The 15372-nt window shown below is 44.3% G+C and overlaps 1 protein-coding gene across 1 annotated transcript in view; it reads right to left on the reverse strand.

The window, feature by feature from the left end:
- Positions 1 to 15372, reverse strand: part of LOC134355055 (vitellogenin-like) — a 147182-nt gene that overhangs the window by 119170 nt on the left and 12640 nt on the right. Inside the window, exons 5-6 of the mRNA XM_063064754.1 lie at positions 4957 to 5118; positions 1079 to 1227 (exon numbers count right to left, since the gene is read on the reverse strand). Of these exons, the coding sequence (XP_062920824.1) occupies positions 1079 to 1227; positions 4957 to 5118 (311 nt within the window). The remainder of the gene's footprint in view (positions 1 to 1078; positions 1228 to 4956; positions 5119 to 15372) is intronic.

The raw sequence follows: 15372 nt of genomic DNA on the forward strand, positions 1-15372 counted from the left end.
GCTCCTCCAATCTGACCTTGGCCTCATCAGGACAGTAAAGGAGGCTATGGACGAACATGTCAGAATGGGAATGGGATGTCAAAATGAAATGGGTAGCCACCAGCAGATCCTGCCTTTTGCTTTGTATTGGCTGCTGTCTGAGTTGGCTTATCAGTACCCAAGCTTCATAGTCAAGTAGGTTTTAGAATTTGATGATCATCTACTGCAAATACAACCATAAATGTTTGAAAGGTTTGTTCAGTTCCTCCTGTACAAAGATTTCAGTGACTATCAATGGCTTGGCATCCATCTTCATTCACGTGAGAATATTGAGTCTCTTAATGTCTGCATATAAATCCTTAAACATATTTATAGATTGTTCGAACAGTCTCATTAAACAAGCTTATGGTGCATTCACACTAAACACTGTACATCTTTTGCTCCAGATTCCAGTATCCACAGTCTCTTGTATCTCCGAAGGGGAGGGATAGATTGACCTTTTGTTTTCATTTAAAAAGTCAACAGACCATTGTGGGCTGAAGAATACGTTCTGTGCTGTATTGTTCTATGTATGTTCTATGTTCGAAGAAGACGTTCAAAAATGCAGGTTGGAGAGAGAGAGATTTCAATAAAGGAGCTTTCACCTTTTTTCACTGGAATTTATAAGAATGAGGCTTATCACATTGAAACCTATTGAATGTTGAAAGGCTTAGATAGAGTTAATGTGGAGGGGATGCTTTGTATAGAAGGGGAGTCTAGGACCAGAGGGCACAGACTTATAATAGAGGGACGTTCACTTAGAATGGAGATAAGGAGGAATTTCTTTAGCCACAGAGTGGTGAATCTGTGGAACTCACTGCCACAGGAGACTGAGGAGGCCAAGTCACTGGGTGCATTTAAGTTAGTGGTTGATAGATTGAAAGGTTTGGGGGAGAAGGCAGGGGAATGGGGTTCAGAGTGAAATGAATCAATCATGATAAATGCTGGAGCAGACTCAATGGGCCAAATGGTCTAATTCTACTTTTATGTCTTATGGTCTTGTGATAACAAGATTCAGGCTTCATACCCCAAAATAAGAAATTCTCATTTTTACATTCACCTTGAGTCAGTGCTGGCTACACCATCGAGCTCATTAAATGGTGTGAACTGATGGGATTCTTTGCTGACAACTTCAGCAACCTCCGCTCCCTGCTCCACACTTGTCAAGATGTAGGTATACGTGGAAACACTTCGGAGATTCTTGCCTTTCTACATAAAGAGAGACGTGTGTTATTTAGCTTCACTTAGATCACTGAAAGTGCAATCACTGTGGACGGCATGGTAGTGTAATGTTTTACAGTGCCGGCAGTCTGGGTTCAATTCCCACCACTGTCTGTAAGGAATTTGTACGTTTTCCCCCGACCCTTTGTGTGCTCAGTTTCCTCCCACTTACAGATTAGTGAGTTGTGAGCTGCCATGATGGCGCCGGAAACGTGGCAACACTTTCCTGCATATATTCAGGTTGTGTTGGTTACCGATGGAAACAACGCATTTCACAGTATGTTTCGATATTCTGATGTACAAATGACAAACAAAGCTAACATTTTCATCTCTGCCCCTTCACTGACTGTTTTCTTGTTGTCTGGTGACTTGAATCAGAATGGGATCCAAGATTACTTCTATTGAAGTGAATGGAAGTTGAACTTGGCAGAATTTTCAGCTAACTGTGGTGAAGGGAAATACTACTGCATGGTTTCTCTCAATGAGGGCCTTCAGCACATTCTTTAGAGCATAGCTTTAAGTTAATGGGGGAATTTTTTTTTTATATAAAGAGAGGGATTTTATTCCCTGGAGCGTAGAAGAATGAGGGGAGATTTGATAGAGGTACATAAAATTATGATGGGTATAGATATAGATAGAGTGAATGCAAGCAGGCTTCTTCCACTGAGGCAAGGGGAGAAAAAAAAGAGGCCATGGGTTAAGGGTGAAGGGGGAAAGTTTAAAGGGAACATTGGGGGGGGCTTCTTCACACAGAGAGTGGTGGGAGTGTGGAATGAGCTGCCAGATGAAGTGGTAAATGCGGGCTCACTTTTAACATTTAAGAAAAACTTGGACAGGTATATGGATGAGAGGTGTGTGGAAGGATATGGTCCAGGTGCAGGTCAGTGGGACTAGGCAGAAAAATGGTTCGGCACAGCCAAGAAGGGCCAAAAGGCCTGTTTCTGTGCTGTAATTTTCTATGGTTCTATGGATGGGTGCATGGAATGGAAGCAGATTTGATACAAATTTTTAACTGCTGTACCTGCATGCCCACTTTCAATGACTGGTGTATAATGACACCCAGGTCTCGTTGCACCTCCCCTTTTCCTAATCGGCCACCATTCAGATAATAATCTGTTTTCCTATTTTTGCCACCAAAGTGGATAAGCAATGTTAAGCAATTCATTTTGAGAGATCTAGAGTATAAAAGCAAGGATGTAATACTGAGGCTTTGTAAGGCCTTGGTCAGACTGCACTTGAAGTATTGTAAGCAATTTTGGGTCAATTAACTAAGAAAGCATGTGCTGACATTGGAACGTGTCTGGAGGATGATCCCGGCGAGGAAAGGCCCAACCTACAGTATGAAGAATGTTTGATGGTTCTAGGCAACGTTCCATCTTTTTTTTTTACAGCTGCACAGAACAACCATTGCTCTGAGTAGGAAATATTTACAGGAAATGGCCTAATTCTGCTCCTATGTCTTATGGTCTTATGGCATTCAGGGCCGAAGGGACTGTTCCTGTGCTGTAATGTTCTGTGTTCTGTGTTCACTGTTGTCTTCTTGGTGCACATCCAGATGCTGTGAACACTACAAGTGATTTGGAAAAGGACTTGAGCTCATTGAAGCCGGCTTATCAGGGCAGTTTAATCTACTTTGGTTCCTCCTTTTCCTCCCTGCCCCTCTCCGCAGCTCCTATATTGCTGTATTAAATGATTCCCTAGTATGGTGAGATGGACTCTTGACCTCACAATCTACCTCGTTACGACCTGGCACCTATTGTCTGCCTGCATTGCACTTTCTTTGTAGCTGTAGCATTTTTGTTTTACTGTTCAATGCATTAATGTAGTAGTCTGATGAACAATATGCAAGACAAGATCTTAACTCTATCCTTGTGCATGTTACAATAATAAACTGACTTCAATAACCCCTTGTATTTTTTCGGGTTTGAAGTAAATTGGTTGCAATTTATTGGCCTTGATCTAGGTTTTCCTATCATGACCTGTTATTTTCCTTCATTTCATCTATATTTTAATCTAATCAGCCTTTAATTATGGGGAAGGCAACCTGTCTTCACCGAGCAAAGATGTTGCTGGGAGTTGAGGGCCTGAGTTATAGGGAAAGGTTGAAATAGGATAAGACTTTATTCCCTGAGTGTAGAAGATTGAGAGGAAATTTGTTGGAGATACACAAAATTATGAGGGGTGTAGATAGAGTAAGTGCAAGCAGGCTATTTCCACTGAGGTTGAATAAGACTGGAACTGGAGGTCATGGTTTAAGGGTGAAAGGTGAAATACTGAAGGGGAATCTTAGGGAAAATTCCTTCACTCAGAGGTTGGTGCGAGTGTGGAAGGACCAGCTTGTGGAAATGGTGGATGTGGGTTTGACTGCAATATTTAAGAGAAGTTTGGATAAGTATATGGATGGGAGTGCTACTGTCAAGGTGTTGGCTGATGGGACTAGGTAGATTAATAGTCAGAATAGACTAGCTGGGCTGAAGGGCCTGCTTTTGTGCTTTAGTGCTCTATGACTCTATAATTCTTGTAGCGTAGTCCTTTCAGTCTGAAGAATGGCTATCGACCACCACACCCCATGAAAGTGCCTCTTATTCAATGTGGCTGCAGACTAACTTGCATATGCACATCCCACACACCTTCTGGAAACCCACTGCAAAACTGTCCACAATCAATCTATTCATCACCATATTAACTCTTGGCTAAACAGAACTTCCTAGGGAAATCTTCAAAGAAGCTGAATTCTGAGGAACACACACATATTGCTGAAGGAACTCAGTAGGTCAGGCCACATCCATGGAGAGGAATAAACAGTCGACTTCTCAGGCCTAGACTTGACTCTGACGATGAGTCTTGACCCAAGATGTCAGCTGTTAATTTCTCTCCACAGATATTGCCTGACCTGTTGAGATCATCCAGCATTTTGTGTGTAGCTTGTGATTGCCAGCATCTGCAAAATTTCTTGTGTTTACGGAGGGAAATGGACAGCCAACATTTTTGGGTTGAGATATTAGAGAGCCCAAAACATTGATAATCCACTTCTCTCCATGGATGCTGCCTGACCCACTGAGTTCCTCCAGTGCTTTTTTTCCTGTTGCTCCGTATTTTATGCATCTGCAGTCTCTTGTGTCTACAATAAGGCAATAAGACATAGGGTGCAGGCGTGCACAGGGTTCCTTTGCTTTACCAGTTTCTTTTTCGTCCCTCGGTATCTACCTTTACTGCACCCCCGATTCATCCAATTTTAGCTTCTCCCTTTCAGGGTGAATTCTATCATATTGTGATTATTTTTCTCCCAAGGGGTCCTTTACCTTAAGCTCCATTATCAAATCTTGGTCACTACATAATACCCAGTTTAGAATTGCCATTTCCCTAGTGGGATGAACCACAAGCTGTTCTATAAAGCCATCTTGTAGACATTCCACAAATTCCTTCTCTTGGGATCCAGCACCAACCAGATTTTCCCAATCCACCTGCATATTGAACTCCACCATGACCGTCATAACATTGCCCTTTTGTACATGCCTTTTCTATCCCACATTGTAATTTCTACACCTTAGAAGCGATGGGCCAAGGGACCTGTTTCTGTGTTATACAATTCTGTGGCTGATGAACATCAGACTCAGGGGAGGAGAAAGTTGCCTACTGAGTTGGGATTGAACTTTGATAATTGATATGTATTTGCATGCTTCTTTTCTTTTTGATTACACAGCGCCATACATTTACCATTTGGCAGGTTTCGCATTGCTGGAAGTAATCACTGCCCTTAGACTCTGAGATCTTTTCCTCGCAGGCATTCAGATCCTTGGACTTTGTGATGGTAATATGCTTGGCTTTCTTGTCTTCTTGGATGGTGTAACTCGTGAGACAGACGCCTTCCAATCCATTCTAGGCAGAAAAGCAGTTGGTCACTGCACATACATTTCAACAAGGGGAGAACACCACCAACACCTGTCCCCTTTAATCTCTAGCACAATAGACCACGGGTGGCAAACCTTTCTGAGAACATGTGCCCAAATTGGCTATAAACTCAGAAAAATTAATCTCGCTTGCTATGGTAATTTTGAGCAAAGATTAGTGAATCATTAACAATGACTATGGACATTTTTAAGAAAAAAAGATGGGGTGATGGGCTTTGTTGCTTAGTCAGTGTTGTATTATTAATAAAAGTATAATAGAGACAGATTGAAATACATGAAGTATTGTAGAAACCCTGTTCAAAAATTAATCTTTTAAAAAATAACAATTTCAAAATACATCAAAGTTGCTGGTGAACATAGCAGGTCAGGCAGCATCTCTAGGAAGAGGTACAGTTGACGTTTCAGGCCGAGACCCTTCGTCAGGACTAACTGAAGAAAGAGCTAGTAAGAGATTAAAAAGTGGGAGGGGGAGGGGGAGATCCTAAATGATAGGAGAAGACAGGAGGGGGACGGATGGAGCCAAGAGCTGGACAGGTGATTGGCAAAAGGGATATGAGAGGATCATGGGACAGGAGGCCCAGGGGATGGGCAAGGGGTATAGTGAGAGGGACAGAGGGAGAAAAAGGAGAGAGAGAAAAAGAATGTGTGTATATAAATAAATAATGGATGGGGTACGAGGGGGAGGTGGGGCATTAGCAGAAGTTTGAGAAGTCAGTGTTCATGCCATCAGGTTGGAGGCTACCCAGACGGAATATAAGGTGTTGTTCCTCCAACCTGAGTGTGGCTTCATCTTTACAGTAGAGGAGGCCGTGGATAGATATTTCAGAATGGGAATGGGATGTGGAATTAAAATGTGTGGCCACTGGGAGATCCTGCTTTCTCTGGCAGACAGAGCGCAGGTTTTCAGCAAACCAGCTCCCAGTCTGCGTCGGGTCTCGCCAATATATAGAAGGCCACATCGGGAGCTCCGGACGCAGTATATCACCCCAGCCGCCTCACAGGTGAAGTGTTGCCTCACCTGGAAGGACTGTCTGGGGCCCTGAATGGTGGTAAGGGAGGAAGTATAAGGGCATGTGTAGCACTTGTTCCGCTTACAAGGATAAGTGCCAGGAGGGAGATCAGTGGGGAGGGATGGGGGGGCACGAATGGACAAGGGAGTCGCGTAGGGAGCAATCCCTGCGGAAAGCAGAGGGGGGGAGGGAAAGATGTGCTTAGTGGTGGGATCCGGTTGGAGGTGGCGAAAGTTATGGAGAATAATATGTTGGATCTGGAGGCTGGTGGGGTGGTAGGTGAGGACCAGGGGAACCCTATTCCTAGTGAGGTGGCGGGAGGATGGAGAGAGAGCAGATATGCGTGAAATGGAGGAGATGCGTTTGAGAGCATAGTTGATGGTGGAGGAAGGGAAGCCCCTTTCTTTAAAAAAGGAGGACATCTCCCTCGTCCTGGAATGAAAAGCCTCATCCTGAGAGCAGATGTGGCGGAGATGGAGGAATTGCGAGAAGGGGATGGGATCTTACATCCTTCACATACAAGAGGAGTAAAAATCTTTATGTTACGTCTCTGTCTAAATGTGCAATGTGCAAATTATAGTGGTGGCATCCGTTAGTCTCTTGAGACCATGGATCTGCGCCTGGAAAGTCTTGCTTCAGTCTGTGTTAGAGCAGCGTCTGTTGTGGCTGTAGAGGTCCACACGGGAGTGACAGTCTCGGCTGCAGCGACTGCACTTGAAGGCGCTGTCCTCCAGTGTTGTCTTGGTGCTGTTTTTCCGACGAGTGCGCTTCTCTTCAGCAGCAAGCCTCAGCTTCTCTTCTCCTCTTTTTAGACCTCTGCGTAGTTCCAGTCTCCAGTGAGAGCGATCGCTTGCGATGTCCTCCCACCTCTCGACGTTCATTTTCAGTGACTTCATGTCTCTCTTGCAAACGTCTTTGAAACTAAGATGAGGCCGCCCTTGTGCCCTCTTGCCAGAGGCCAGCTCCCCGTACAGCAGGTCTTTCAGGATCCTCCCGTCTGACATGTGGTGTACGTGGCCCAGCCGGCGGAGATGACGTTGTTGGAGCAGGGTGAAGAGGCTGGGTATCTGGGCTTGGGCCAGGACCTCATTGTTGGTGACTTGGTCAGTCCACATGATGTCCAGGATGCGTCTCAGGCTGCGAAGGTGGAAGGCGTTGAGATGCTGCTCTTGTCTGTAGTAGAGGCTCCAGGTCTCGCTGCCGTAAAGCAGTGTGCTGAGGACGCAGGCCCCGTAGACTGCAACTTTGGTGTGCATCGTCAGCTTTCTGTTCTCCCAGACTCTCTTTGTCAGCCTGGCGAATGTTGAGGCTGCTCGTCCGATCCGTCTATTGATCTCGGGGTCTAGGGAGAGGCTGTCCGTGGTGGTGGAGCCAAGGTATGTAAACTCGTGAACTACCTCCAGTTCGTAGATGTTGATGGTAATGGTGGGGGGTGCTCATCGTCTTGGCCCAACATGTTGGTTTTCTTCAGGCTGATAGTCAAGCTGAAGTCCTGGCAGCCCTGTCATGGAGGTGAAGCGTGTTGCACTACTAGAGCACAACCGCCACCCCACCCAGGCAACACTGTAAGCGCTAAGGACAGCAAGAAGCAAGGCCCAGGAAACAGCCAGACGCTGTACAAATGACTACTGGCTACAACTATGCGAAAGCATTCAGTCATCATTTGACACAGGCAACAACCGTGGAGTGTACGAGGGGATCAAGAAAGCCATCGGGCCAACCCAGAGCAAGACAGCACCATTGAAAACCATACAGGCGAGACCATCAATGACAAAGGCAAGCATATGGAGAGATGGGTGGAGCATTACTCTGAACTCTTCTTCAGAGAAAATAGCATCTCGGCCAGTGCACTAGATGCTGTGAAATGCCTGCCTGTCATGGAGGAACTTGATGCATTGCCGACTGCCGAAGAGCTGAGTAAAGCCATCAACAGCCTGCCCACTGGGAAGGCACCAGGATTGGATGGCATTTCACCAGAAGCCATCAAATGCGCAAAGGGTGTCCTGATAAACCACCTGCACGAACTACTGTGCCAGTGCTGGACAGAGGGAGCAGTGCCGCAAGACATGAGAGACTGCAACATTGTCACCATATATAAGAACAAAGGGGACAGAAGCGACTGTAACAGCTGCAGGGGAATCTCCTTGCTGAGCATCGTTGGGAAGGTCTTCGCCCGCGTGGTCCTAAACAAACTGCAGAAAATAGCCGAAAGGGTATATCCCGAGTCTCAGTGTGGTTTAGGGTCGGAACGCTTCACAATCGACATGATCTTCTCCCTTCGACAGCTACAAGAGAAATGCAGAGAGCAAAGACAACCACTCTACGTCGCTTTCATTGACCTTACGAAGGCCTTCGACCTTGTGAGCAGAGACGGCCTGTTCAAAATCCTCACCAGGGTTGGTTGTCCCCCGAGGCTCCTCAGGATAGTTCAGTCATTCCACACAGACATGAAGGGCGTCGTTCAGTTCGACGGCTCTTCTTCGGAGGCCTTCAACATCCGCAGCGGTGTGAAGCAGGGCTGTGTGCTTGCCCCCACCCTGTCTGGCATCTTCTTCACTGTCATGCTGAAGCATGCCTTTGGAACATCAACGTCCACACCAGATAGGACGGGCGGCTGTTCAGTCTGTCCCGGCTGAGGGCAAAAACCAAGGTTCGTGAAGTACTCATCAGGGACATGTTGTTTGCAGACGACGCGGCACTGGCAACACACTCTGAAGAGCAACTGCAACGCCTCATGGACAGCTTCTCAAGAGCCTGCAAATTATAGTAATTTGTAATAAATAGTAAGATATACAACAGAACAGTCAATATAGCTTAGAAATACAATTGCAAAAGTGTGAATTAATCAGTCTGATGGCCTGGTGGAAGAAGCTGTCCCGGAGCCTGTTGGTCCTGGCTTTAATGCTGTGGTACCGTTTCCTGGATGGTAGCAGCTGAAACTGTTTGTGATTGGGGTGACTCAGGTCCCCAATGATCCTTTGGGCCCTTTTAATGTGTCTGTTGCTATAAATGTCCTGAATAGTGGGAAGTTCACATCCACAGATGCTCTGGGCTGTCCACACCACTCTGCAGTGTCCTGCGATTGAGGAAAGTACAGTTCCCATACCAGGCAGTGATGCAGCCAGTCAGGATGCTCTCAGTTGTGCCCCTGTAGAAAGTCCTTAGGGTTTGGGGACTCATACCAAACTTCTTCAACCATCTGAGGTGAAAGAGGTGCTGTTGTGCTTTTTTCACCACACAGCCGATATATGTACAGACCAAATGAGATCCTCGGTGATGTGTATACCGAGGAACATGAAGCTGTTCACCCTCTCATTGATGTCAATGGGGGTTAGCCTGTCTCCGTTCCTCCTGTAGTCCACAACCAGCTCCTTAGTTTTTGTGACATCGAGGGAGAGATTGTTTTCTTGACACCACTGTGTCAGGGTGATAAGTTCTCTGTAGCCTGTCTCATTACTTGAGGTAAGGCCAATCAGTGTAGTATCATCTGCAAATTTAATTAGCAGATTGGGGCTGTGGGTGGCGACAGTTATGGGTGCACAGAGAGTAAAGGATCAACGTCATACTTTCTTGCAACCACACAGCTGGTGTCATGTTTCCTGTAAAAACATCTTTCAGCTCTTGGGTTGTTTAAAAAAAAAAGCATGTGTTGCTTCACTTCGCAGTAAGGATAATTTTATTTGATTTTTTATTATGGGTAGGGTTTAGAGAATCTAAGGGCAGCACTGCAAACCATGTACTAACAAAATTTTTACATGTACCATAGGTTCACCTTTGCTGCTAAGAGAACAACAACTGTATGAACACATGATCAAAGTTAAAGTTATTATCAAAGTAGCTATATGTTAAATTATACCACCCTGAGATTCATTTGCTTATAGGTATTTTACATGAAAATAAATAATAGAACTTATGAAAAACTATACATAAACAAAGACCGACAAATAACCAATGTGCAAAATGATGAGAAACAGTTTCTGGCCCCAGGCCATTAGGCTTCTGAACTCCTGACTGCATAGTATTCAAAGAGTCTCTGATTAATCTGTTGCATACCTTCCAATGTTTAAAATTAATATACTTCAGTTTGTTATTTATGTGTAATTTTATCTGTACCTTCATAAGTTATATTGTGTTATGTGTGTCATGACTGTGTTCCTGTACACGGTTCTAACTCCATAATTAAGTCGCAGATGACACCACGGTGGTTGGCCTGATCAGAGGGGATGACGAGACGGCCTACAGGGATGGGGTCCAGCGCCTGGCTGCGTGGTGTGCTGATAACAACCTGGCTCTTAACACGCAGAAGACCAAGGAGATTATTGTGGACTTCGGGGATGCTAGGAGCCACACTCATGTCCCCATCTACATCAACGGAGCTGTAGTGCAGCGTGTATCAAGCTTCAAATTCCTTGGTGTCCACATTTCTGATGATCTCACCCGGTCCCTGAACTCCTCCATCCTGGTCAAAAAGGTGCAACAGCGCCTTTATTTTCTGTGGAATATCAAGAAAGCTCACCTCTGTCCCAGGATACTGACAGACATTTACTGCTGTGCCATTGAGAGTATACTCACCAACTGCATCTCAATGTGGTATAGCAATTGTCCCGTATCAGACTGCAAAGCACTCCAGTGGGTGGTGAAAACTGCCCAGCAGATTATCGGCACTCAGTTGCCCACCATTGAGAACATCTACCATAAACGCTGCCTGGGCAGGGCGAAAAGCATTATCAAGGATGCATCTCACCCTAATCATGGACTTTTTTACTCTTCTCCCATCCGGTAGGCGCTACAGGAGCCTCCGCTCCCGCACCAGCAGGCACAGGAAGAGTTTCTTCCCTGAGGCTGTGACCCTGCTGAACCTCACATCACAGCGCTAAGCAGTATTGCACCCATATTGTACTGTCTCAGTACTTTTATATTTGTGTGCTGTAGCACTTACTTTTTATTCGCAGTTATTTTGTAAATAATACTATTCTTTTGCACTTCCGGTTAGATGCTAATTGCATTTCATTGGCTTTGTATCTGTACTTGGCACAATGACAATAAAGTTGAATCTAATCTAATCTAATCCAATCTATTGTCCTTTACACCCTAGTCTGAAGAAATGTCTCATTTCTATATACATTATATGGTTATATATGTTATACACACACATACATATATATAGTTAAATGACAATAAACTTGACTTGACTTGAAAAGAGAAATTGTGCAAACAAGAAAGTAATACTGAGAACATGAATTGTAGAGTGCTTGAAAATGAGTTCCTAGGTTGTGGAATTAGTTCAGTATTGCAGTGAGTGAAGTTATTCACACTGGTTCAGGAGACTGATGATTATCAGGTAATAAATGTTCCTTAAATAGTGGAGTGGGACTTTAGGCTCCTCTACCTCTTGCCTGACGGTAGTAGTGAGAAGAGAGCATGGCATGACAGTGAGGTCCTTAATGATTGATGCTGATTCCTTGTGACGTGTAAATGTGCTCGATGGAGGGGAGAGCTTTGCCCATGAAGGACTGGGCTGTGTCCACCACTTTCTGTAGGCTTTTCCCTTCCTGCGCACTGGTGATTCAAAGATTCAAAGCAGATTTATTATCAAAGAATATACAAATTATACATCCTTGAGATTTATTTGCTCACAGGTAGCCACAAAGCAAGAAACTCAAAAAAAAAACACAATAAAAAAAAACACCTCATGCACAAGAGAAAGAAAAAAAAACACAAATCATGAAAACAATTGAAGAGAACAGCTATATCTAGCCATTGCAACAACACCTTCCACACCAGGCCATGATTCAATCAGTTAGGATACTCAACATGGTGTTGCACGGACGTGGCTGGGGACGAACCCAAGTGCAGGACACAGATGCTGAGGCAGAGTCGTTAGGCGTAGCACTTCTGCGAACGGGGAGCCGATATCCAGGAGACGACGCAAAGCTTAGAACGAACAATTCTCAGGAATAGGAAACAAGGCTTACTCTCACAAGAGTCGGCCAACAAACTGGCGAGCCTGTGTAGTGACACCATTGTACTCATTTCACAGTCTCTGATGCAAACCAGGTGTACCATAATTGAGTAAACTAGCAGCAATTGGAAATCTAATGTCTGTAATAGGGCATAATCAGGGAGAAAGGAGCATTAAAGGGGAACAACCAAACAGAACCATGACACACGGTGCATCCATCCATCAGATGCAATTTGACCTGGAAGTATATCCCCCTTCTTTCATTGTCATTGGACCCAAATCATGGAACTCCCTTCCCAACAGCACAGTGAGATTCCTTCACTACGTGGACAATTACAGTTCAAGCAAGCTTCCCATTGTTCATTTCTCAATGGTAGGCAGAACAAGTTAGAAGCTAGGTGTTTAATGTCAATGGATCAACCCCATGACTGTCACAAGCCTTAGCATTTTCAGTGAGATGTTGTTTCCCTTGCTGGGATAAAGCAGTTGCAGCAACACATAGCAAACTCAGCACAATTTAAGCCAAGTAATCCTGCTGGTTTATTAACCAAACAAATATTATATCTGCAACGAGTGCCAGGTGTGGTGAAATAATCTGTATGGATGACATGGAAAACAATGTTTTCACTGTACCTCAGTACATGGGCACTAGCCTCCAACTCCTGCAGTCAATATCCTGATTTATGAAGGCCAATGGACTAAAAACTCTTTAGACATCCATATTGAGCTATGATTTCACTCTCAGGAAGCTATGTTGTTCTTCATTATCTTTGGATCCATATCTGGGAATTCACTCACCAACCTACAATAAACAGGATCAGAAAAGGTTGCAGAGGATTGTAAACTCAGGCAGCTCTATCACAGGCACAATCCTCCCTACCCTCGACAACATCTTCAAGAAGGCGTCATTCATTGTTCAAGAATCTTTAACATTCAGAACATGACCTCTTTTCATTACTACCATGATGGAGGAGATACAGGAGCCTTAAGACACATAGTAAATGTTTTAGGAACAGCTCCTTCCCCTCCACCATCAGATTTCTGAACAGGCCAATGAACCCATGAACGCCACCCCATTATTTTGGTCTCTTTCTTCATGGCTTACTTATTTTAATATATTTTTTATTGCAAAGTAAAAAATTATGTATTCTTTTGCAGCTGCAAAATAAAAAAATCCACAACATATCTCACTAATTTCTCGCTTTTTGCACTAGTTATTTCTTATATATTCTTATTGTAATTTATAGTATATTTTCTGAATTTCACTGTACTGCTGCCATAAAGTAACAGATTTCCTGAACTATGTCAGTGATAATAAAGCTGAAAATATAAACTAATCTACCAATTTCTTGCACTGCAAGTAATCACCAAGGTTTCATCTAGAATGAAGCCAAAATCATTGTGATGTGAATATAGACCGCTGTTCCTTCATTAGCACAGTGAAGAGTTGCTGCCTCACATCTCCAGAGACCCGATCGTGTTCGTGTGGAGTTTCCATGCTGTCTTTGCGGGTTTTCCCTCTGGCGATCCCAAAAATCCAAAAATTGCAAAATGTTAGCTTTGCTCACTAGAAGTTGCCCCTAGTGTGTTGGGTGACTGGTTGAATCTGGAGAGTGCTGATCAAGGGTTAAGAATCAACTTTATTTGTCATATAATACACATCAAAGTTGCTGGTGAATGCAACAGGCCAGGCAGCATCTGTAGGAAGAGGTACAATCAACGTTTCTGGCCGAGATCCTTCGTCAGGACTAACAAAGGAAGAGTTAGTAAGAGATTTGAAAGTACGAGGGGGAGGGGGAGATCCAAAATAATAGGAGAAGACAGGAGGGGGAGGGATGGAGCCAAGAGCTGGACAGGTGACTGGCAAAAGGGATATGAGAGGATCATGGGACAGGAGGCCTAGGGAGAAAGAAAAGGCGGTGGGGGGGGGAACCCAGAGGATGGGCAAGCGGTATAGTGAGAGGGACAGAGGGAGAAAAAGGAGAGAGAGAAAAAGAATGTGTGGTGTATATAAATAAATAACAGATGGGGTACGAGGGGGAGGTGGGGCATTAGCGGAAGTTTGACCTTTTGCCAATCACCTGTCCAGCTCTTGGCTCCATCCCTCCCCCTCCTGTCTTCTCCTATCATTTTGGATCTCCCCCTCCCACTTGCAAATCTCTTACTAGCTCTTCTTTCAGTTAGTCCTGACGAAGGGTCTTGGCCCGAAACGTCGACTGTACCTCTTCCTAGAGATGCTGCCTGGCCTGCTGCGTTCACCAGCAACTTTGATGTGTGTTGCTTGAATTTCTAGCATCTGCAGAATTCCTCATGTTATTTGTCATGTAGATTTACATGTAACAGGAATTTGTTGAGATGCATTGGTGTGACATGCAACAGAAATGACATTCAACTACTATAAAGAGTTATCTAAAAATAAAGTTAGAAGTACAGATATGGAATAAAAGTGCTTAAATATATAAATACCAACTTGTATTTACAATATAAGCAGAATTATACATACAAATGCTCTGGTTTCCTCCCACATAGATAGAAGGGGGTGAGGCTAACTAGAATGGTTAATGAGATTAAATGTCTGGGGAAAGAAACTTTTAAGATGGTGTGAAGTTTGTTTGTTTTTTTTTTGTTTCAATAGCCCTGTAATGCTTTCCAGAAGGGAGGTTCTGGAAAAGGCAATTTGCAAGGTGGGTTGAATCCACAATGATTTCCTTCTGCCTACTTTGTCATGGACACTGCAGTGTCGGTAGATTGCAGCCAATAATCTTTTCTGCTGTCCTGAAAATGGTTTTGTAGTTTTGGGAAGGTGGGGGGAATAAAAAAGGATTAAGGAAAGCATTGTAGGCAGCGCGGTAGCATAGTGGGTTCAATTCCTGCCGCTGTCTGTTAAGGAATTTGTATGTTCTCCCCATGAACACTTGGGTTTCTTCCAGATACTTTTATTTCTTGCCACATTCCAAAGACGTATGGGTTAGAGTTAGTAAATTGGGGGGGCATGCTTGGTTCGCACTGGAAGCGTGGTGACTCTTGCGGGCCGTGCCCAGCACATCTTGGACTGTGTTGGTCCTTGATGCAAACAACTCACTTCACTGTATGTTTCTATACATATGTCACAAATAATGCAAATCTCCAATCTTTAAATCTTTTGGAAAGGATTAGTGTATAAATGGACACTTGTCTATGAGTAAAGACGTGATGGGCCGAAAGGCCTGTTAAGTCATAGTCATACTTTATTGATCCCGGGGGAAATTGG

The sequence above is a fragment of the Mobula hypostoma genome, chromosome 12, assembly GCF_963921235.1.
Source record: "Mobula hypostoma chromosome 12, sMobHyp1.1, whole genome shotgun sequence".
Taxonomy (NCBI): domain Eukaryota; kingdom Metazoa; phylum Chordata; class Chondrichthyes; order Myliobatiformes; family Myliobatidae; genus Mobula; species Mobula hypostoma.